The following is a 23,270-nucleotide window of genomic DNA, read 5'->3' as shown; positions in this document are numbered from 1 at the left end:
CAAGAACGTGTGCTCATTTCTGCGTGTGCTCTGTAAGAATGTGGACACATTTCTACATGCGTGTTTTTGTGCAAGAGTAGGCAAGTGTAAACTTCTCTGCATGTGTCTTGTAAGATTGTGGGGGGGGGGGGGGGGGGTCAGATGGCTGAGCAGTTAGGGAGTTGGGCTATTAATCAGAAGGTTGCCGGTTCGATTCCTGGCCGTGCGAATATGAAGTTGTGTCCTTGGGCAAGGCACTTCACCCTACTTGCCTTGGGGGGATTGTCCCTGTACTGACTGTAAGTCGCTCTGGATAAGAGCGTCTGCTAAATGACTAAATGTTAATGTAAGATTGAGCTTTGTAAGAATGTGTACACATTTCTACATGCGTGTTTCCGCAAGAGTAGGCGTGTGTACACTTCTCTGCGTGTGTCTTGTAAGATCGTGTGTGTGTCCTGTGTGTGGCGTGTCCGTACCTCAGCCTCTTTAGGCTTGACGTAGTTGGAGGGGAAGAGGCCGGCCCGGTCTCCTGTGCAGCCTCTCCACCAGTCCCCCTCCCGCTGGCTCACCAGGATGATGTCACCCTCCCTGAAGGTCAGGTCCCCTGGCTCGGGGCTCTCATACGTGTACAGGGCCACGAACTCTGGAGGGGGTCAGAGGTCAACCGTGAGGTGAGGGGTCTGCACATGTGTCGTGAGTGTTTGTGTGTGTGTGTTGGGGGGGGTAGTGTGGGGTTCATGGATGTGTGTTTGCGTGGCAGAAAGTGTGTGTGTTTTGCTCTCTCGGTTTACTGAGGCGTGTAATCTGTGACGGAGGAAACACAGTCAGTCTCTGACACCTGTTCCTATTCACAACAACAGATTAGGACCGAGCACGTCCTTCAGAGAGTACATAGAAACCAGCAACAACAGATTAGAACCCCCAACCTCTGTCCCCTGAGCTGTGCTTCCACCACCTCCACCCTGGGGGGCAGGGTGGAGAACGCTCCCTCCATCATATCCCTCTCTCCCTCCCTGCCTCCCTCTCCCTGCCTCGCTCTCTCCCTGCCTCGCTCTCTCCCTGCCTCGCTCTCTCCCTGCCTCCCTCTCTCCCTGCCTCCCTCTCTCCCTGCCTCCCTCTCTCCCTGCCTCCCTCCCTCCCTGCCTCTCCCTCCCTGCCTCCCTCCCTCCCTGCCTCTCTCCCTCCCTCCCTGCCTGCCTCCCTCCCTGCCTCCCTCCCTCCATCCCTGCCTCCCATCCTTCCTCCAGGCTTCCATACCTTCTTGTTGGGAACCCTCATTGTTGTCAGATCCATCAGAAAACACAGAGCTGTTAACAGACAAACGAAAAGCATTATCAAGATTTAGCAAAGATTTCTCTTCAGGGTAAAAACTGTGTAGAGATATCCAAAATAGAAGTAAAGACTTGTTTTCACAATAAATATTGCAGGAATTAACCCCAGTTATTACGTTTGTCCAATGCCCTTTGTTACAGTTACACACACACATACACACAGGTACTGTACACATGACTGGACTACTTCACTGATAACTGCGATAACAACCACAAATATGTGCATAGCAGGAAACAGTGTGCGTTTGTGGGTTTATATTTTGTTACGCCTGTGTGTGTACATGCTTCCTCCTCTGTGTGTGTGTATATAAGTTGTGTATAAGTATTAGAGCTCGACCGATTTATTGGCAGGCCAATATTTATCGGACAATATCAGGCATTTTCCAAATTATCGGTATCAGCATTTATAATGGTCGATAAATAAATATTATTTAAAAAAACGTAAAAAACGGACGAAACACCCTTCAACCATGTTATGAGTGTTGGCGTTGCATAGTTTGTCCAAGAGAGGGCACTCTACAACGTCCCTGTTGGCAAAACGTGTTTAGAACGCCACAAGCCCTGATCCAAAGAGTGTTAGGAAAACACACACACACACACACACATATATATATATACACACACATATATTTATATATGTATTATTATATCGATTTTTAAATCACCAAATATTTTTATCGATATCGGCCTTAAAAATCCTTTATCAGTCAGGCTCTAATAAGTATATGTATGTACAGGTAGATATGTGTGTAAGTGTATGAGTGCATCCTCACTCGGCGGGTTCGTCCTCCCCCAGCAGAGCCACGTAGGTCTTGGGGAACCAGCCCTGCTGCCCCCCCAGCTCCCCCAGCCACCAGCTCTCCTGCTGCTCCAGCACGCGGATCACGTCGTCCTTACTGAAGTTCAGGTGGCTCTCCGTCTTGGCTGTCCAGGAGCACAGGGCCTGGGCCAGTAGGGTGCCCACCACCTGGGGGGGGGGGGGGGGTGAGGGGTGTGAGGGGAGGGGGAGGCAGAGGAAGGGAATTCAGAGAGAGAGAGAATTCTGTATTACTGCTTGACTGGTCCTATTGTTCCATTTTAGATCAGAGAGCTCTTTGAGGAAGGTAGGGAGGAAGGAAGGAAGGAAGGAAGGAAGGGGGGATGGAGGGAGGGAAAAGAAAGAAACGTGTGTCTACAGCATTCAAACACAACCGGTGCCCTCCTGCCCTGTTCCCCAGGACTCCGAGGTCAGAGGTCATACCTGTCCCTGCTCTGAGGGGGCGGAGCTGGGATGGTGTGTGGGGGTGAAGGCGGACTTGGGCGGGGCGCTGGCGGGCGCGGCCGGCTCCGGGGCAGCAGCGGAGGTGTGGATGGAGGCCTGGGGCTTGAGCGCCTGCTTGCTGACCACGGCGTACAGAGCGCCTGTGGGCGGGGCCTGCGGGTGGGCCTGTCTCTCCACGTAGCTCTCTGGGAACCAGCCCATCTTCCCCCGCCCACTGCCGTACAGCCAACCCTGCTCACGCTCCGTCGACTCATCCACCTGACCACACACACACACACACAAGCAGACACACACAGGACGATACCCACACACACAGGACGATACACACACACACACACAAGCAGACACACACAGACATCAGTATACACACGTCGATTTTCAGTTCCGAGGTCGTCTGGATGACATCACAGTCGTTACCTCGATGATGTCATCGGCCTCGAAGCTGAGCTCGTCCTTGTTGCGGGCGGTGAAGGGGTAGAGAGCTTTGAAGGAAGTGAGAGCGGCTGACTTCCTGTGCTCCCTGGCCTGTGGCTGCAGCCCTCCTAGAACAGCCAATGAAAATGTATCAGACACCAACAAATCAGAACTCTCAATCCATTCATTTGATGCACTTTAAATGTATTATTGATCAAAAATGTATAGAGACATTGGAAGCTGAGGTAAAGTAATAGAACGTTAGCCTGGGCCATTTGGTATATGAAAGTTGGACTAAATTACCCAAGTCTCGCTATAGAGACCCAGTGACCTATGACCCCAGGTAAAGAGAGGTTTATGAGTGACCTATGACCCCAGGTAAAGAGAGGTTTATGAGTGACCTATGACCCCAGGTAAAGAGAGGTTTATGAGGGAACCTATGACCCCAGGTAAAGAGAGGTTTATGAGTGACCTATGACCTCAGGTAAAGAGAGGTTTATGAGTGACCTATGACCACAGGTAAAGAGAGGTTTAAGAGTGACCTATGACCCCAGGTAAAGAGAGGTTTATGAGTGACCTATGACCCCAGGGAAAGAGATGTTTGCGAACCTTTCCTCTCCTCCAGGCCTCGTAGCAGAGCTGTCAGCTTCGCCTGGATATCAGACTTCCCTCCATTCACCTGCTGCTGGCCGGACCCCTCCTCCTCCTTCCTCTTCCTCTCCTCCTCCGCCCTCTTCCTCTCCTCCTCCGCCCTTTTCCTCTCCTCCTCCTCCTCCAGTCTTCTCTTCTCCTCCTCCTTCCTCTTCCTCTCCTCATCCGCCCTCTTCCTCTCCTCATCCGCCCTCCTCCTGTCCTCCTCTACTTTTTTCCTTTCTTCCTCGCGCCTCCTCTTCTCCTCCTCATCCTGCCTTTTCTTCTCCTCCTCCCTCTTTCTCCTCGCCTCCTCCGCTCTCTTCCTCTCCTCAGAGTCTCTGATGGCAGCCTCGGCAGCCCGCTGCCGTCTCCTCTCCTCCTCCTCCCTCTCTTTCTTACGCTCCTCCTCTCTCCTCTCTTCCTCCAACCTCCTCCTCTCTTCCTCCTGCCTTCTCTTCTCCTCCTGCCTCCTCCGCTCCTCCTCCCTCCTCTCCTCCTCCAGCCTCCTCCTCTCCTCCTCCCTCCTCCTCCTGTCTTCCTCCTCCTGTCGTCTCCTCTCCTCCTGTGTCTTGCGTTCCTCGTCTCTCCTCCGCTCCTCCTCCCTCCTCCTCTCCTCCTCCTCCTCCTTGGCCCGGCGCTCTCGCTCGGCCAGCTCCCTGGCAGCCAGGAGCCGGGCCTGGGCCTCCCTCTCCTCCTCCTCTCTCAGCTTGGCCTCCCTCTCCTCCTGCAGCCTCCTCTGCCTCTCCTCCTCCTCCTTCCGCAGCTTCTCCTGCCACTGGCGCTCTTTCTCCAGCTTAATACGCCTAGAGGGAAGAGGAGTGGGTGGAGGAGAGAGAGAGAGAGAGAGAGAGAGAGAGAGATAGAGAGGGGAGACAGAGACAGAACATTGTCTTATGCAGGCTAATGGGGTTGTTTTGATTTTATGGTTCTATATACTACTGAGAGCAGCAGGTTACCTTTGAGCTTCCTCCTCCTCCATCCTCTTCCTGTCCTCCTCCATCCTCTTCCTGTCCTCCTCCATCCTCTTCCTGTCCTCCTCCATCCTCTTCCTGTTCTCTTCCTGCTGCCTCAGCCTCTTCAGCTCTCTCAGCTTGTCCTCCCTGATGCTCTGCAGCTTCTCCAGGACAGACTGCTGCTTCCTCTGACTGGCCCTCAGGTCCTGACATACACACACACACACACGGCATATTTATGTCTATGCGACAGATTTTGTACAAAAACGTGAAGGTGACGTAATGACTTGGGCCGTATTGGCATTATGATGTAAGACACACACACACGACAACCACAGGTCACACATGAAGCGCTACAGAGGAATTGGGTGATCAGCTGGGGAGGGACAAAAAGAGAAAGGGAGAGAGAGCACAAGAGGCGGAGAGAAGCAGAGAGAGAGAGGCAGATAGAGGCAGAGAGAGAGAGAGGCAGAGAGAGAGAGACAGAGAGAGAGAGGCAGAGAGAGAGAGGCAGAGAGAGACAGAGAGAGAGAGAGGCAGAGAGAGAGAGAGGCAGAGAGAGAGGGGCAGAGAGAGAGGGGCAGAGAGAGGGGCAGAGAGAGAGGGGCAGAGAGAGAGGGGCAGAGAGAGAGGGGCAGAGAGAGAGGGGCAGAGAGAGAGGGGCAGAGAGAGCACCTTAAGGAGGCAGAAGAGGTTACTAAGGCAGGCCAGTAGAGAGAGCAGCCCCTGCAGTACACTTCCATCTGCAGCAGCACACTGCAGCAGGGGGGGAGATTGAAGAGGTGGAGAACACATTCAGGGGAGGTGAGGCATAAACGTAGTGGAATGTAGGATACAAGGGGGGAGGGGCATGAAGAAAAGAGAGAGATAAACAAAAAAGGATGGTTAAGGAAAAAGGGGGGAAAGAGGGAGAGGATGAAAGGAGAGGGAGAAAAAGAAAAGGGTGGAAGAGAGGAAGGTTAAGGAAGGCAGAAACAGTCTGGAAGCTGATGGTTAGAAACACACAGTTACAAGCAGGAATCTCTGGTCAGTCTACAGGGGTTTGGCCCAGCCTGGTCCAGTCTACAGGGGCTTGGCCCAGCCTGGTCCAGTCTACAGGGGCTTGGCCCAGCCTGGTCCAGTCTACAGGGGTTTGGCCCAGCCTGGTCCAGTCTACAGGGGTTTGGCCCAGCCTGGTCCAGTCTACAGGGGCTTGGCCCAGCCTGGTCCAGTCTACAGGGGTTTGGCCCAGCCTGGTCCAGTCTACAGGGTCTTGGCCCAGCCTGGTCCAGTCTACAGGGGCTTGGCCCAGCCTGGTCCAGTCTACAGGGGCTTGGCCCAGCCTGGTCCAGTCTACAGGGGCTTGGCCCAGCCTGGTCCAGTTGGGCCCCGGCCGGCCTCCTGTGTGCTCTCACCAGCAGGCTGTTGTTGTACTGGTCCATGTCGGCCAGCGTGGAGGCCGTCTCCCTCTCCAGGGCGTCCAGCTGCTGCCTCAGCCTGGTGCACGCTCCGCTCCGCTCGCTCACACTGCGCCGCAGGGTGGACATGGTGGACACTGGGGACCAGGGGACACAGGTCAGCAGAGCTGCCCAGAGAGAGGGGCGGGCGGGCGGGGGGATAGAGGGGCAGAGAGGGGGTGCAGTCAGACCTGGGAGGTTGTTGAGCTCCATGTTCTTGACCTTCTCACTGAGCCTCTGCTGCTCTGGGGTCAGCTGGGACAACTTCCTCTGGTACTCCTTAAGGACAGGAAACAGGAAACGCATCATCAGGCTGGGATAGACTTGACAAGGGAGGGTGAGGTTACGGTGATACACTCAATCGCTGAAAATCACACACACCTCCATCTGTCGCTGCAAAGTGTTTATGTCCTGTCTGCGGGTGTCTCTTCTCTGATTGGTCAGCTCCAGCTCGCTCTTCTGAACCCTCTTCTTGCTCTGGGCGTCGCGCAGACGGTCGGATATCTGTCTGTGCTTGTTACCCTGGAGACAGAGGGGAGAGAGAAAGAGAGAGACAAAGGAGGGGAGAGAGAGATAGTAAGCATGTGAGGACAGAAAGGGAAAAATAGATAAGGGGTGAAAGAAAGTAAGAGTTCATCCACATGAATGTGCATTTTATGTCATTTCTGACTGTAGGTTTGAGTGAATGTGTGTGTGACCATGTGTGTGTGTGTGTGTGTGTGTGTGACTGTGTGTGTGTGTGCTTGTGTGCGTGTGTGTGTGTCCTCACCACAGCCTCCAGCTCCATCTCCAGACTCCTCTTCTTGGCTCTCAGCCGGCTGATGTCCTCCTGCTCTTGAACCTTCTGGCTCTGCATCTCTGCTCTCCTCCTCCTCTCCCACTCCTCCTTCCTCTGACGCTCCAGCTCCCGCTGGGCCGCCTCACACACACACACACACACACACACTTAAACATGACGAGCCGAAACACCCCCCCATGCTCAAGTAGGTTCCCGGCTGCCTGCGCCCTCACCTCCTTTCTCTCCACCTCCTTCAGCCTCTCCTCCTCCCTCTGCCTCTCCAGCTCCCTCTGTCGCTCCAGCCTCCTCTCCTCCTCCTTCCTCCTCCTCTCCTCCAGCTCCCTGACCTCCCGCTCTCTCCGCTCGCGCTCATCTCGCTCCTTCTGTGCGCGGCGCTCCTCCTCTCTCCTCTGCGCCTCCTGCAAGGCCAGCCTCCTCTTCTCCAGCTCCGCGTTGCCCCGCTCCAGGTTGGCCTTGAACTTGTCCTCGAAAGACACTGCAGCCCACCCAGAGGAGAGGAGGAGGGAGGGATCGAAGATTTTAGTGTGCTAGTGTGTGTTCGTGGGTGCATTTGTATGTGAGTGTGTTAGAGTGTGTGTGTGTGTATATACAGTTGCTCCTGGTCTTCTGCGCTGGTTCAACTTCCAGGTCATCAGTGAGGGCAGCATAGAGGGAGCTGCTGCTGCTGTTGCTGCCGTTCACAGCACTCCTACACACACACACAGGATATGAGACGTTTACCTGGGTGGGGGAAGTGAATGGGTGTGTGTGTGTGTGTGTGTGTGTACCTGTGTGATGGAGGGATCAGCTCTGCAGGCAGACTGAGAGGTAAGGGCTGTCCAGTCTTGGCCATATCCACCAGGTGCATGGCCAGGATAAACTCCTCCCCCTTCAGCTTGCCATCCTTGTCTACGTCCGCTAGGGTCCTAGAGAGAGACAGGTTATAGGCGACGCTGATCAGTCCAGAGTCAGTCAGAGTCCAGTCCAGAGTCAGTCAGAGTCCATAAGAGTATGGATGATGATGATGATGATGAAGATGATGATGTACTCACCAGATGGTTGCCAGCTGTGTTTGACTTAGCATAGTGGTTGCCATGGCGTTCCTCACCTGAGGACCTGAAAAACAGAAACTGTTCAGATAGTGTGTGTGTGTGTGTGTGTTGTGGTAATACATGTGTGAGCATGTCTGAGTGATACAGTAACTCTGTGTGTGTGTGTGAGAGAGAGTCTATGCGTGCGTGTGTGTGTGTGTGTGTGTGTGTGAGTGAGCGAGAGTGTGTGTGTGTTATATTGTGTCGTAACAGTTTCACAGAAACAGGTCTGGCAAGGCCTGGCCTTTCTCCTCAGTTAAAGACACCACACAAAGAGAGCGATAAGTGTGTGTGTGTGGCAGAAAGTGTGTTTGTGTCTCAAAGCTTCTAGATCCCACGGCCCAGACATGAGGGAGTCCTGAGAGGAAGCAGTGTTTGACTGACAGGAGCTGTCAGAGGCTGGGAGACAGAGGGGAGCTGTGAGGCTGGGAGACAGAGGGGAGCTGTGAGGCTGGGAGACAGAGAGGAGCTGTGAGGCTGGGAGACAGAGAGGAGCTGCCAGAGGCTGGGAGACAGAGAGGAGCTGTGAGGCTGGGAGACAGAGAGGAGCTGTGAGGCTGGGAGACAGAGGGGAGCTGTGAGGCTGGGAGACAGAGGGGAGCTGTGAGGCTGGGAGACAGAGGAGCTGTGAGGCTGGGAGACAGAGAGGAGCTGTGAGGCTGGAATGTGAAGCTAGCAGGTCACATGATGACTGACACACCGCCTCGTGAGGGCACCTGCACTCCTGCATTCCACACATGCTGGGGCGGGGGACGAGGCATGACTGATTAACACACACACAGACACACCCACACACAGACACACCCACACACAGACACACCCACACACAGACACACCCACACACAGACACACCCACACACAGACACACCCACACACAGACACACCCACCTGACAGGTATCCGGTCATGTTCTTGTCCAGGCTGTTGAACTGCTGTCTGTATTTGAGGCGGGTGGCGTGGGGGATGGCCCAGTCAGAGGGGGCGGTCTTTGGGGAGGCGGCCACCAGGGAGGAGGGGGAGGAGGAGGCGGAGCTGAGGGAGAAGGGGAGGAGTCAGTCAAAAAGAGGAGTGGCGTATGTGTTGAGGTGATATCTGGATATGGGTGGGTGTGTGCTGAGGTGATATCTGTGTGTGTTTGGTTGATATCTGTCGGTGTGTGTGCTTAGGTGCTATCTGTGTGTGTGTGTGTGTGTACCTGCTGGAGCCCAGGTCCAGCAGAGAGGAGAACATGTTGACTGAAGGAGAGGAGGACAAGCCCAGCGGAGAGGAGTATGGACCTGACAGAGTCAGACCTGGGGAGGAGCAGAGAGGTCAGTACACACACACAGTTTCTCCAGCTACTTCATTAGCATACACTTTCCTGCCCTTGCTGAGGGGCACACATATAATCATTTACACTGTTAGATTATAGTGGACAGAGGGAAAGAGAAACAGACAGGGAAATATACTGGAGACACTGAGACAGAGAGACAGACAGACAGACTAGGAGACAGACAGACTTACAGACAGACAGGACCACAGACAGACAGACAGACTCCTCTCACCAGTTCCCATGATTCCACTCTGCATGGGCTGTAGAAATCCCATGGTGCCGTTGGGCAGCGCGGGGTTTCCCAGCGAGGGCAGCAGGGGCATGGTGCTGGAGCCAACCAGAGGACTCATGCCCGTTGCCGTGGGGACCAGGGGTGTGAGTGAGGTCATGGGGGTCATGGGTGAGATTGTTGTCGTCATGGGGATGGGGGTCAGCATGGCCACGCCCCCTGGCATCATCGACAGGTTTGGCATAGAGCCCATCCCTGAGGAAGACACACACACAAAACGAGTTAACACTCTCTTGTATGAATTCTAATGTACTTGTTACAAATAGTGAAATAAAGACTTGAAACTCTGAATTTTAAAATAACCGTAGCGCGAGTTGGACATGGCAGCCGAGTGGGCGTGGCTAGGGGCGGGCACTGGGGGCTGCTTCATGATGATTGGCAGAGCCGAGGGGAGGGGCGTGCCATGCAGCTTGAGCTTAATAAGCTTCATAGCGATGGAGAACTCCAGTCTGTCCATCTTTCCATCCTTGTTCATATCCGCCAGAGCCCTGAGAGAGAAAGGGAAAACGGAGAGAGAGGGAGATAGAGAGGAGGGAGAGAGAGAGAGAGGAGGGAGAGAGAGAGAGAGGAGGGAGAGAGATAGAGAGGAGGGAGAGAGAGAGAGAGGAGGGAGAGAGAGAGAGAGGAGGGAGAGAGAGAGATAGATAGGAGGGAGAGAGAGAGAGAGGAGGGAGAGAGAGAGAGAGGAGGGAGAGAGAGAGATAGATAGGAGGGAGAGAGAGAGAGAGGAGGGAGAGAGAGAGAGAGGAGGGAGAGAGAGAGAGAGGAGGGAGAGAGAGAGATAGATAGGAGGGAGAGAGAGAGAGAGGAGGGAGAGAGATAGATAGGAGGGAGAGAGAGAGAGAGGAGGGAGAGAGATAGAGAGAGAGAGAGAGAGAGAGGAGGGAGAGAGGTATTGAAGTGATTTGAAATTGGGAGATAAAGATTTTATGATTGGAGTGTGTGTCCGTGTGAGAGAGAGAGATAGAGAGAGAGATAGAGATAGAGAGAGACAGTGTGTGTGTGTGTGTTCACTGCTCACCAGATCTCAGCCAGCACTGGAGAAGGCAGACCTGACTGCAGGAAGAACTTCCTGGCCTGTTCCCCTGGAGACAGGAAGACCAGACAGCAAGTCACAGACCAGAGAGGAGAAGGGACGTCATTCAACACACGTGTATTTGTACATGTACACATGTGTGTATGTGTACACGTGTGTGAATGTGTACATGTGTGTACCTGAGACAAAGCCCATGGCAGGAGAGAGGGTGTCAAACTTCTGGTCGTGTTTTCCCCTCTCATCTGGGGTGATGACCCACACACTAACACCCCCTGGGGGGGAGGGGGAAGAGTAATACATTTAAAAAAACATGTTTTTAATATTTTCCTCTGACACAAGGTACATCACCACAGTATCTAATTACAGACCAATCACAGCAGTGTAAAGAGAGAGAGAGAGAGAGAGAGAGAGAGAGAGAGAGAGAGAGAGAGAGACAGAGACACAGAGAGAGAGAGAGAGTGTGGTTGGAAGATAAACATCTCAGGTTGAGTATACAGAAAGAGAAATGATTGGTTTCACTACCTTATGTAAACACTTTCTACTAACCTACACACCTACACACCCACACCCACACACACACACACGACTCTTACCATTCATGGCTGCAGGTGGGCAGGAGGGGGGGGGGACTACCAGTCTTGTTCTCAGCTGCTGGATAGCTCACAGTTATCTGCAACACACACAGAGTCAGCACCCTGAGGCTACACACAGTCAGCATCCCGAGCTCACACACACACACACACACACACAGACAGACACACACACACACACAGACACAGACACACACAGACACACACACACACACACACACACACAGACACACACACACACGCCGACAGAGTCCTCTCATCAATAATGCAGGGAGGGCAGAGGACTGCTCAGCCTCCACATTGCAATTGAGTTACAGGGGAGAGAGATACAGAAAAGAACGAGAGACATAGAGAAAGATGAGAGAGAGAGAGACAGAGAGAGACAGAGAGAGACAGAGAGAGAGACAGAGAGAGACAGAGAGAGAGACAGAGAGAGAGACAGAGAGAGACAGAGAGAGAGAGAGAGAGACAGAGTTCCAGTGTTTTGGGCTAATCAGAAACATTCTCAGAAAGCCCATATTCCACGCACACACAAATACCTTAACCTCTGGAAATAGTAATAGTGTGTGTGTGTGTGTGTGTACTGATAACAGAGTAATACTGGAACATTCAGTAGAGGGGAGCACCACAGAGTTGAGACTGAATACTCAAATCCACCTGACCCAACACAACCAACTTCACCACTAACACACATATTTTCCAGTTTCCTCTTATCGATGTGGGCTCCTTAAGAGAGCTAAAAACAAAGCTGCACTTGAAAAGCGGTCCTGTTTCGACCGCATCAGCTGTCCAGCCACAAGCATCAAGTCGTAGGAGGAGAATCTGCAGGGTCAGCATTCCAGAGAATCCACAAACGGCTTCCTAACAAGTAACCAACGGATACAAGCTTTCCTGTTCTTCTCCACAGCCACGGTCAGGTGACAGGAAGTGATGCGAGGGGGACTTTCAGCACCCTCTCCCGGGACGGAGATGTGTCACAGATAGGGAGGACAAGCAGGAAACTGATTCAGCAAAGAAAAGGAATAGAGATATGAGGAATAATACAAAACTTAAGTTTGAAATTGATTCATAAAAATCATTAAGTCGGGTCTGGGCAAATACCTATTTTCAACATTGTACTGTTATATCTGGGGCTGTGTGGGAGAGTGAGCGAGTGAGGGAGAGTGAGAGAGAGAGCTGGGGGGACACTGATCCTGAGAAACATGAAAACGGAGAGATGAGTGTGTGTGTGCAGTTAGGATAATGTGGTCAAGCAAGACGACCTCACAATGGGGTGTGTGTTGTGCGAGTGCGCCAGCCATCTGTCCCCCCGCTCTCAGGGGTCTGTAATGCTGGTGTCTCTCAGAGTAACCAGGGTCTCTAACGCTGGTGTCTCTCAGGGTAACCAGGGTCTCTAACGCTGGTGTCTCCCAGGGTAACCAGGGTCTCTAACGCTGGTGTCTCCCAGGGTAACCAGGGTCTCTAACGCTGGTGTCTCCCAGGGTAAGCAGGGTCTCTAACGCTGGTGTCTCTCAGGGTAACCAGGGTCTCTAACGCTGGTGTCTCTCAGGGTAACCAGGGTCTCTAACGCTGGTGTCTCCCAGGGTAAGCAGGGTCTCTAACGCTGGTGTCTCTCAGGGTAACCAGGGTCTCTAACGCTGGTGTCTCCCAGGGTAACCAGGGTCTCTAACGCTGGTGTCTCTCAGGGTAACCAGGGTCTCTAACACTGGTGTCTCCCAGGGTAACCAGGGTCTCTAACCCTGGTGTCTCTCAGGGTAACCAGGGTCTCTAAAGCTGAAGGCTGGCCAGGCAGGGTGTGTGGGTGGCTGGGGAGCCTCTACAGGCTGTGTAGGCGCCCGACATGTAGAGAGGATCTGCAGAGCCGATGCAAATGAGATCTAATGGATCATGGTGGAGTAGACAGGGAGGCAGGATGGAGGGAAGAGAGAGGGAGAGAGAGAGAGTGAGAGAGAGAGGTTTAATTTGCATTGTGTAGTGAAATCTGGAGTGGGTCTGGCCTTTTGGAGACACAGATGACAAACAAAGCCTTCGGAGTCAACCAAAGAACCACTCACATCCACACAAACACACACTGTTGTCACATCCACACAAACACACACTGTTGTCACATCCACACAAACACACACTGTTGTCACATCCACACAAACACACACTGTTGTCACATCCACACAAACACACACTGTTGTCACATCCACACAAACACACACGGTTGTCGCAATTGCTGGTGGAATTGTTGGAGGCAGGAAACCAGTGCTGGGATACTAGTTCTGAACAGGAAGAGCAAGGAGCTGATACAGTGAATACGCACACACACACTTATATTAGACTCATGGTTAACTCAGTGTCTTGCTCTGTATCATTTTGTCTCCCCCCCCCCCCCCCCCCACACACACACACACACAATTGTAAGTGGGGAGAAGCATGCACCTGACTCAACAGTGTCTGAACACTGAGTCATCCAGCCTTTCATCTTCCAGGAATGCAGACGGACTCATCCCGAGCAGAGTAGACAGAAACTAGAGACACGCAGAGAGAGAGAGAGAGAGAGAGAGAGAGAGAGAGAGAGAGACACAGAGAGAGAGAGAGACACAGAGAGAGAGACACAGAGAGAGAGAGAGATAGAGAGAGAGAGAGAGAGAGAGAGAGAGAGAGAGAGAGAGAGAGAGATTGCACCGAGATCAACTAATCTGATCTATCTGGGACGAGGCTTGGGATTTGTAGTCTTTGCCAGAAGAGTAGTCTCTCTTAGTAAGAACTACAGTGTCTCTGATGCGACCAAGAGCAGAACCTTTGTGGTGTTGTATTCCAGGCTCCAGCGGGGAGGGGGGGTCTCCTCCATGCTGGGAGAAGAGAACTACACTACCCAGCCTGAAGTTCTAGAAGCTCCATTCACATGTCCGGGGGATCGGTGACTTCACTTTGTGACCTCATCTGAAACAGCTCGGTCTTATCTCTTTTCTGTCTCTTTCTTTCCTTCTCTCCCTCTCTCTCTCTCTCTCTCTCCATCCTACTTGCACTTGACTGGCCATTATCATGAATAATGAAACACAGCAATAAATTTGGCTGCCCGATGATGAATGATGTTGGTTTTTCTTTTGTTTGGATTGCAGCATACCACTCCCTCCAATGTCTCTCGTGTGCATGAAAGCCTGTAGCCTTTAGCTCAAACACCACCCTATACTGCAGGCCTACAATGACTCACAGTCCCCAACCCACTCTCTCCCTCCCCCTCTCTGTCATTCTGTCTCTCAAACCCTCATTCTCACTTAACTCCACAATATCCACCCCCAACCCTCTCTCCTTCACGCTCTGCCTGACACAAACAGGCATATTGCAACACAGCAATATGTCGCCTGCCAGATAACGACCTCCTGTACAGCAGGACCATGCAACACGTGGATGACCTTGCACACACAGGGACCCAAACATCTGTGGTGGGAGGCTGCTACACCACAGGGACATGTTGGCTCTATCTGGGAGGCTCCGTCTGCGGAGGGCCGGCTACTAGCTTCACAAGCCTTCACGCTAGAAAGTTCCGCTTCTGGTGGTGAAGGAACCACACCAATCTCCCGTCGGTAAACACTGAGTGATTGAGATGGTGTGTAAAGGTCAGTGATGGGTGGATGGATGGATAGAAAGAGAGAGAGAGAGATTAGGTATGGGTCAACTAATCTGGTCTGGATGAACTGTCTGGGTTGGGCTAATCTGTTAAGAAGGTGTGGGACTACTTAAAGCTCACCAATGTTGCATTCATCCATAACGCTTCTGAGAAGTCGTCAGGGGAAACTCTGATCTTCAGTCTTACTCGCTAACAACTCCTTTTTTCAGGCATCGCCGGCAATACGGCAGCTAACTGGGCAGCTAACTGGGTCAGAGACACACGTACTCTTCCACCAGTGGTGTGCTGGTGACTGGAGGAAAACAAGTCCACTCCAACAGCACACATGCCTGGAAAGTCTAAAATGACAACGTCAAAAGTGAAGTATTTTTGTATATCCATGTGTACAGTTGAAGCACAGCAAGCTAGAAGCCCTTCTCCACATCCGCTGTGGCAGCAGGGCTAGGACAGATCCGCTGTGGCAGCAGGGCTAGGACAGGGGTGTCAACAAGGGACATAGCCGGCACCCACCCCTCAAGGAAATGAATGGCAGTCAACACAAGGTTCCCTGGATCCTTGCCAACTAACCAGGCCTGGCTCTGACAGAGCCCCAGACACTGTTGCCTTCCTTGTTACAATGCCAGCCTCAGCCTCTACCCCAGCCCCTACCCCTGTCCCCAGCCTCTACCCCTGTCCCCAGCCTCTACCCCTGTCCCCTGCCCCAGTCTCTACCCCAGCCCTTACCCCTGTCCCCAGCCTCTACCCCTGTCCCCTGCCCCAGCCTCTACTCCAGCCTCTACCCCTGTCCACAGCCTCTACCCCTGCCCCAGCCTCTACCCCAGCCTCTACCCCTGCCCCTGCCCCAGCCCCAGCCCCTACCCCTGCCCCAGCCTCTACCCCTGCCCCAGCCTGGTAATGGCCTCAACTTCCACCCCTGATCCCAACCCCGTCCCCGGCCATAAAAGTATTGAGGCTCGAGGCCTACCTCAACTGACAAACTCCCTTCAGCATCGGACATAGCTTGTGATTGATGTACTTAACATCAAACAACTATGCTCCATCTGCCACGTACACTGACGTCAAGGGGACCTAATCATTCAGCGCCAGTACACAGGTGAACACACATGGAGGAATTGCGGGGGCTCGACAACAGACAGCCTAAACAAACCACCACAGTAAGATCCAAATCAGAGGACACAGATAGGCCTATATTAGTGATTCAAACGGGCAGATATTGTTGACAATGTATCCACCAGTAGATATTAAACATCTAGGTGTTGCCGATAGGGATCCAGACCAGAAAGTCAACAACAACAAAAGAAGAAGAAAAAAATCTCAAGTCTGACATTTGCATTCTTGGTCGCTGGTCGCAAGCAAGAGAGAGAGACAAGTTGGTAACCTGCTGAACTAGTTTTGAAAAGAATCTTTTCCGATTACAAACTTTTCCTTTTGTAATCACTCACATAAGTTTTGTAGTTTGTGTTGTGCAACTAGTAAAAACTAAAGTTAAAAACGATCATCCAGGCCAGTCAAGATAGTTTTAACCACACGTCCATGCCCCAATTGTCCTCTAATAATCGAACAAGAGTCGATAAGTTGTAGCTATTTTGAGCGCTGCACTATTGCTAACGTTGCAATTAACCGGTTTTGTGAAGCACCTGTTTTAATGGCGCTGGCTTTAATACATGTTATATCCCTCCGTTGTACATAGGCATCCCATCAATACCACATTTTGTGACAATATCAAACTTGGCTAAGCTGTCCGCTGAGAGGCAGTTTCGGGTGCCAACATACCTCTAACTAGTGGGGAAAACATGGACTTTCGTCTCCTCTGGGTCCTCAATTCAAAGTCGATTAGGTCCGTCAGATTATCACCCGTGTATGTAGCCTTGCAGTACTAATAAAACAATTCAGAAACTGAAACAAGACGAAGTTTAGAACTGTGAACCTGTTGCTGTCAGCTACACAAACAACATGGCTGAATTCGCTCGCTGGAGCTCCGGGCACAGGCAGGGACGTTGATTTGACTATACTGACTGGGCGGCGGGGTGGGAGGAGAGAGCGCTGTCTAGGGGTAGGGTGGTTGTGGGTACGCGCCAAGTGGGTTGGGTAAGCGCATACTCTTTTTTTTTTACTGATGTAGGATCCGCTGGCCATTACTAGTCCCAGCCAGGACGGACACTAAAACAGATTGTGATCAGCAACTTTTATTTGATCTAAATTCTAAGATCCATGCAAGCACATGCTTACTATTTTGAAATACACCATTAGTTTTGTTCTTAAAGTATATTTAATGCGCCCAAAACGACAATGACTACATGTTCCAGAAAGCATTGTAACCAATTTACGATAGATTTACGCCCCTTGTAACTTTTTCCGACATGCCATATTACGTGATATTTACATGGCAGGCAGCTGTCCAGACGTAGAAAGAACATGTTCAATAAGAAGGTCCGTAGAAACATCCGTCAAAGAAAAGGAGAATCCAGCGATGAGGATGAACAAAAAGACGAAAGCGTAGATGATACCAAAGTAGTACACCCTGCTGCTGTAAATATAAAACCGTCAAAGTTGCCCCAGAACCGCGGGATCTCTTGCAGTTCAAAGCGGGAGGTGACGCCTCCTAAATCGGACTCGAGTAGTGACGAGGACCCTGGGAAGGTCGGTGGACCCTTCGCTGTCCGTAGCAGGAACGTGGATGTCGGGAAGAAGAAGAAGGAAAACGTACTTAGCTTTTCAGATGAAAAAGAAGGTAAAATTGTCTTAACTTGGTCGATAAGCCTCATGTCAACCTAGACGTATTTCGAACGTCAGCCGTTTCGAGGATCTCCTCACTCTGCGTTCTGAGTCTGCTCCTCAGTCCAGCTGTGTTACTGCTACCAAGATGGACTGGAGGCTACGTCCTTCCAGTTCGATCTTTATTTTGATACCAACAACTCAACACAGAGATAAAGATCGATCGACAGACGGACACTAGACTCGCTAACTGTTTCTTCTCTCATTATCAGGTAAGGTATCCGAATTCAAGGTGAAGAAATTAGCGGATAAAGCTGTTGTTTTCCAAGCCCGTAAGAAAGAAGATTCACTTGCGAAGACAACTTTCAGACCCGCAGGTAAACAACCCCACCCATTTCATAATCCCAGGCTATTAACAGTCTCTCCAAGCCTAACCTAACCACGGATAACCATGTTTATCTTCTTCAACCTAACAGGCACAGCCAGAAGGAACGTAACTAGGGCTGAATCACCTCTAAGGCCTTCTGGTAGTGATGATGATGATGATGGGGCCTCGGGTGAAGAGCTGTCTCCAGACAGTGACCCCGAAGAAGAGGCCAAGTCCACCTCCAGCTCAGCATCCTCCAAAACCTCCAAGTCCTCCGCTCCCAAAAAGGGTCGGTCCATCTCTCAAGTCCATGCCTGCGCTCTTCAACAGACATGAACACATGCATGGACACTGAAAATGGACTGTTAATTAGTCAAGTTTTTCCTGTGCAGTGTTGATCCCAGACGCCCGGAGGATCCAGGCAGCCAGGCGGCAGCGTCAGGAGGCCCGAGCCCAGAAGGAGTACATCCCTCTGGGGAGGGAAGAGGAGCGGTCCCCCAGCAGCCCTGGAGACCGGGACGAGGGGAGCGATGGACACGAGGACGATGACGATGAGCCAGACGACCACGAACGCAGGATCGAGTTTGCCCCGAGACCCAGGACTGTGAGGGAGAGGATCGCAGAGAAGCTGGGTGAGGAATGGAAAGAGGCTGGGTGAAGGGAGGGGGAGAGGCTGGATGAGGGAGGGGGAGAGGAAGGGAGAGAGGAGGAGAGAGGCTGGGTGAGGGAGGGGGAGAGGCTGGGTGAGAAAGGGAGAAAGGAGGAGAGGGAAAGAGGCAGGGTGAGGGAGGGGGAGAGGCTGGGTGAGAAAGGGAGAGAGGCTGGGTGAGGAAGGGGGAGATAGGCTGGGTGAGGAAGGGGGAGAGAGAGGCTGAGGGAGAGGGGAGAGGAGGACAGATCTTGGGTGAGTGAGTGGAGAGGGGTGGAACAAGAAAGGGGGACCGGAAGAGGAGAGAGGGAGAGTGAATGAGAGGAAAAGAGGTGGAGGAGGAGGATAATACATGGGGAGTAGTGAGTTAACAAAGGAAAGAAGACCACCTGACATTCAGTTGGTTAAAGGAGAAAATGAGGAGGGGGTTAGAAGAAGAAACTAAACATTTCTGAAGGAGATATTAAGCACCTTAGGTTAACTGTTGTGTGTGTGTGTGTGTGTGTGTGTGTGTATATGTGTGTTGCAGGAGGGAGTGCCAGTGAGGACAGCGACTCCCAGGAGAGAGAAGACCAGGAGCTCTGGGAGGAGCAGCAGATAGGGAAGGGGGTCAAGAGACACCCGGGGGAACAGGTACCACGCTGACATCCCTCCCTCTGTCGTCCCTCCCACTGTCATCCCTCTCTCCACACTTTTCCAGTTTATTTAAACCACAAGAAAAAAGCAGCACACCCATTCTCTGTACTTCTAATGGTTCCATCCTCTCTCCCCCTCTTTTCTTCCCCTCCTCCTCCCTCCCCTGCCTCTCCTCCTTCCCTGCCTCTCCTTCTCCCTCCCCTCTTCCTCATCTGCCTTTCTTCCTCCCTCCTCCCCTGCCTCTCCTCCTCCTCCCTCCCCTCCCTCCTCCCCTGCCTCTCCTCCTCCCCCCCCTTCCTCTTCTCCTCCTCCCTCCCCTCCCTCCTCCCCTGCCTCTCCTCCTCCCCCCCCCTGCCTCTCCTCCTCCTCCCTCCCCTCCCTCCTCCCCTGCCTCTCCTCCTCCCCTGCCTCTCCTCCCTCCCCTCCTCCTTCCTCCCCTCCTCCTCCCTCCCCTCCCCTCCTCCTCCCTCCCCTCCCCTCCTCCTCCCTTCCCTCCTCCTCCCTCCCCTCCTCCTCCCTCCCCTCCCCTCCTCCTCCCTTCCCTGCTCCTCCCTCCCCTCCTCCTCCCTCCCCTCCCTCCTCCCCTGCCTCTCCTCCTCCCCTGCTCCTCCCTCCCCTCCTCCTCCCTCCCCTCCTCCTCCTTCCCCAGAGCCCCAGCAGTGACAGCAGTGTGTGCAGTGGCCGAGGCAGGCTGAAGAAAATGGCCGTGATCCCAGAGAGTCTTCCTGCAGTCACAGTCAGCATGGTGAAGAGGAGGATCACTGGGAAGTCAGTCAGCAACCCTCCTAAACATAGCACCACTGACAGGCAGAGCAGGGTGACTCGGCACAATCTAAAGCAGGTCTAACTTGCCTCCTCTGTGCCTTTGTGTGGTCGTACTTTTTTTTTCTTCCCCTCCTGTCTTCCTCCCCTCTCTCTCTTCCTTTTTCTCTTCCACCTTTCCATTCTCTAACTCCACCTCTCTTTCTCACCCACACCCTTCTCTTCTCCTCTCGCCTTTACCTCTGTCCTCTCTCTCTCTTTCCTTATCTCTCCCTCCTCTCCCAGACTGGACTCTCTGAGGGGGGTCCACAGGGCCCGCGAGGCAGAGCTGAGGAGGATGGAGGGGGACATGGAGGGTGCCAGAACCGCCCTGGAGAACCTGGAGAACAGTTCCTCGGACCGGCAGCTGAGTTTCTACCGCGACATGAACCTCTACGTACGGAACCTGGTGGAATGCCTGAGAGAGAAGGTCAGAGAAGAAGCCCCTGTTGAACTCTGGGTGGAACGGAGCAGAATGGATCCTCTCCACAGGCATCCTGGTGGGAATGTATGGCTGTTGGGTTTTATCTGTGCTGTGTGTTGTGCAGGTGGTGGAGATTAACTCACTGGAGCTGGACATGCACTCTCTGCTGTCTGACCAGGCGGAGGCGCTGTTGTCCCGCAGACGGGAGACCGTCCGACAGGAGTCCTCCCGCCTTCAGCAGCTCTGTTGTGAGTGTGTGTGTGTGTGTGTGTTTCTTGGTGTGTGTGTGTGTGTATGGTTGTGTGCTTGTGTGTTTGTAACTGTATGGGTGTGTGTGTCTTTGGGGTTTCACTGATCTCTCTCACTCTCTCTCTCTAGACACACAAAGTGATACACAAAGTGAAGGAGAGTCAGGTGACCAGTCAGGTGACCACCTGGACGAGACACTGGTTAAAGGGTGAGAGAGAAAGAGGTGGCGGCTTTCCTAAGTGGTCAAGCGTTAACGCGTTTTAGCTTTTAACATGCTAAATGTAGGATACCGTTCCATCGCAAAAATGTTCACTGCTGCTCTTGTATTATACTGACATCACAAAACATTACCCCCTCAGTGACGAAGACTCTGACAGTCTTCCAGCAGACAGCGAGCCTTCGGCTGAGGAAGAGGAAGAACTGCAGAAGAAGAAAGGTATAGAGGGGGAGGGGAGGAGGGGGCGCGGGATTACCAAACAGCTACTTTCGTTATCTGTGAGGCAGTTATGAAATCTAACACAAACTGAAGATCTGTCACTTTCTCTGCCCCCCTCTCTCCTCTCCCCTGTTCTCTCTCTCCTCCTCTTCACCCTGCCCCACCCCCCCTTCATCTTCATCACCGCACCTCCTCGCCCTCCCTCCCCCTCCAGCTGAGCTGGTGAGGCGGTCTCAGGGCATGTTTGCAGATGTCCAGGAGGAGTTCTGGGACGTCAGGAAAGTGCTGCGTCGGTTCGAGGAGTGGAGAACCTTGTTCTCCGAGTCCTACCACAGCGCCTACATCAGCCTCTGTCTGCCCAAACTGCTCAACCCCCTCATCAGACACCAGATCCTGGGCTGGAGCCCCCTACAGGTACCAACAAGAACACCCTCACTCACAGTACACACACACACACACACAGAGGACTGCTGTTGTTTATGTGTTTTATCTATGTTGTGTTTCTTCTGTGTGTTTCAGTCAGCAGTGGAGGACTTGGAGGCGTTGCCATGGTACTCTGCTGTGGAGGCCTTTTGCCACGGCGACGGTTACGAGGAGAAGGAGAATGCTGACAGGAAGACTCTGCCTGCCATCATAGAGAAAACACTGCTGCCCAAGATACAGGGTCTGTTAGGGTCTCTCTCTCTGTTCCTCTCTCTCTCTCTCTCTCTCGCTCTCTCTCTCTCTGTCTCTCTCTCACACACTCAAATATGCTCATTGTAACCTCCCCCCAGGCTATGTGGAGCTGGTGTGGGACCCCCTGTCCAGGCAGGAGTCTTCCCGATTGGCAGTGCTCTGCCACAGACTGAAGGATGACTACTTCCTGTTCCAGGGAGAGCACACCAAACCAGTCAAGGTGAGCAGTCATTTTCCATTTGTGTATGTGTTTGTGTCATTTTTGTTTAATGGTAAATCAATACCACCTGAACCTGAACATCTGTGTGGTCAGATAACTCAATGGTGTGTACCCCCCCCCCCCCCCCCCCACAGGCATTTTTGGACGCAGTGATTGGTCGGCTGAGGACCTCCGTGGATGAAGATGTCTTCATCCCTCTCTATCCTAAAAAGTTAGGCTCGACATGCAGCAGGATACACAAACAGGATACAAGGTCTAGAAGGAGTGAACTTGGGAGATGAAGACAGCTGTTGATGTTGTCGTCTGTTTTCTCTGACAGGTTTCTGGCAGACAGCTCTTCTCCACAGTGCAGATTCAGAGACGGGCAGTTCTGGACTGCCGTAAAGGTAAGGGAGCTGAAGGAGAACTTAAGTAGCTTTACATTAAGTGTACGTGTTGCTGTTTCTGTCCCTCTTTAATAGGTGTTTCTATGTCTGTGTGTGTGTGTGTGTGTGTGTCTCTCTCTCCGTGTGTGTGTGTCTCTGTGTGTGTGTGTGCCAGCTCCTGGGTAGCATGTCTTTGTGGGAGGGCCTGGTGTCAGGGGAGGTCCTGAGGGAGGTGATGTTGGACCAGCTCCTGAACCGCTACCTGATGATGACGATACTGAACGACCCCCGACCACAAGACTCCCTCCGCAAGACCAGCAAGGTCCGCTTCACGCCCATCTGTCAAACTCTGTCCGGATACTAACCATGTTCCTTCTGTGTTTTTTTAAGGGCGTCTGTGATCAAGATTTAAAAATGTGATTTTGTTTACCCTTTCTCTCCTTTGACTCTTCTTGACTTGTTTCCATCTCTCCTCCCAGGTGGTAGGCTGTTTTCCTGAGTCGTGGTTCAGCCATGTGAGTGGTGGTTCGTCTCTCCCCCAACTCCTGTCTCTCAGTAAACACCTGCTCCAGATAGCCAATTCTGTCTGCAAGCAGCAGCCAAACAGTCCCAGCACCAGGTAACACTGCCACCAGCCCACCCCACCCCCACCTCGATCTGGAAAGTGTTATTATGTTTGTACATTCATTGTTTGTTTTTTCTTTGACCCTAGGGAATTTGTGAGTGATGTGCTGAAGGTTCTGGCCCGCATCAAAGCTTGGGACAACGCCACGGCCATAGCAGAGGAATATAATTACACAGATATCCTGGATGCTTTCGATATGTCCTGATTATCATGTTGTGATTCAGTGTACAGTTATTGCTGTACTTTTTTTTTAAGAATAAAAATATTTTTCATTGTGTTTATATATACGATCGTATTTACATTATTTCAGTTCACAAAATGTTTGACCACTAATCTAGCATGTTGGGCCCTCAGATGCCTCAAAATTGGATGTTTGAACGTAGCCAG

At 52.4% G+C, this 23,270-nt stretch overlaps 2 protein-coding genes across 5 annotated transcripts in view; one reads left to right on the top strand and one right to left on the bottom strand.

The window, feature by feature from the left end:
* Positions 1–16,723, bottom strand: part of LOC146260720 (intersectin-2-like) — a 26,136-nt gene extending 9,413 nt beyond the window's left edge. Inside the window, exons 1-25 of one of the 4 annotated variants that reach the window (XM_084668702.1) lie at positions 16,495–16,723; positions 11,857–12,103; positions 11,106–11,182; positions 10,692–10,784; positions 10,498–10,561; positions 9,780–9,964; positions 9,420–9,671; positions 9,071–9,167; positions 8,765–8,907; positions 7,838–7,901; positions 7,574–7,711; positions 7,397–7,494; positions 7,019–7,281; positions 6,777–6,926; positions 6,389–6,529; positions 6,199–6,286; positions 5,966–6,105; positions 5,247–5,327; positions 4,575–4,777; positions 3,595–4,421; positions 2,989–3,113; positions 2,551–2,829; positions 2,084–2,277; positions 1,237–1,286; positions 456–622 (exon numbers count right to left, since the gene is read on the bottom strand). In XM_084668702.1, the coding sequence (XP_084524828.1) occupies positions 456–622; positions 1,237–1,286; positions 2,084–2,277; positions 2,551–2,829; positions 2,989–3,113; positions 3,595–4,421; positions 4,575–4,777; positions 5,247–5,327; positions 5,966–6,105; positions 6,199–6,286; positions 6,389–6,529; positions 6,777–6,926; positions 7,019–7,281; positions 7,397–7,494; positions 7,574–7,711; positions 7,838–7,901; positions 8,765–8,907; positions 9,071–9,167; positions 9,420–9,671; positions 9,780–9,964; positions 10,498–10,561; positions 10,692–10,784; positions 11,106–11,112 (3,849 nt within the window). In that variant the 5' untranslated portion in view covers positions 11,113–11,182; positions 11,857–12,103; positions 16,495–16,723. Of the gene's footprint in view, positions 1–455; positions 623–1,236; positions 1,287–2,083; positions 2,278–2,550; positions 2,830–2,988; positions 3,114–3,594; positions 4,422–4,574; positions 4,778–5,246; positions 5,328–5,965; positions 6,106–6,198; positions 6,287–6,388; positions 6,530–6,776; positions 6,927–7,018; positions 7,282–7,396; positions 7,495–7,573; positions 7,712–7,837; positions 7,902–8,764; positions 8,908–9,070; positions 9,168–9,419; positions 9,672–9,779; positions 9,965–10,497; positions 10,562–10,691; positions 10,785–11,105; positions 11,828–11,856; positions 12,104–16,494 lie in introns of those variants that run through there. The other 3 variants (XM_084668700.1, XM_084668703.1, XM_084668701.1) reach the window with 3 other exon arrangements.
* Positions 16,724–17,073: 350 nt separating this feature from the next.
* Positions 17,074–23,168, top strand: gcfc2 (GC-rich sequence DNA-binding factor 2). Its single transcript, XM_084668704.1, has 18 exons — positions 17,074–17,452; positions 17,709–17,813; positions 17,913–18,092; positions 18,196–18,435; positions 18,982–19,085; positions 19,738–19,856; positions 20,136–20,319; positions 20,438–20,561; positions 20,692–20,770; positions 20,922–20,998; positions 21,213–21,412; positions 21,518–21,662; positions 21,772–21,893; positions 22,028–22,104; positions 22,213–22,279; positions 22,434–22,580; positions 22,738–22,877; positions 22,971–23,168. Exons 1-18 carry the CDS (start codon positions 17,137–17,139, stop codon positions 23,086–23,088), a joined length of 2,544 nt encoding a protein of 847 aa, XP_084524830.1. The 5' UTR covers positions 17,074–17,136; the 3' UTR covers positions 23,089–23,168.
* Positions 23,169–23,270: the final 102 nt, after the last annotated feature.

This window comes from Hypomesus nipponensis, chromosome 12 (assembly GCF_054491055.1).
Source record: "Hypomesus nipponensis isolate SF chromosome 12, ASM5449105v1, whole genome shotgun sequence".
Lineage (NCBI taxonomy): Eukaryota > Metazoa > Chordata > Actinopteri > Osmeriformes > Osmeridae > Hypomesus > Hypomesus nipponensis.
The sequence above is the reverse complement of the archived record's forward strand: the minus strand, read 5'-3'. Positions and strand labels throughout refer to the sequence as shown.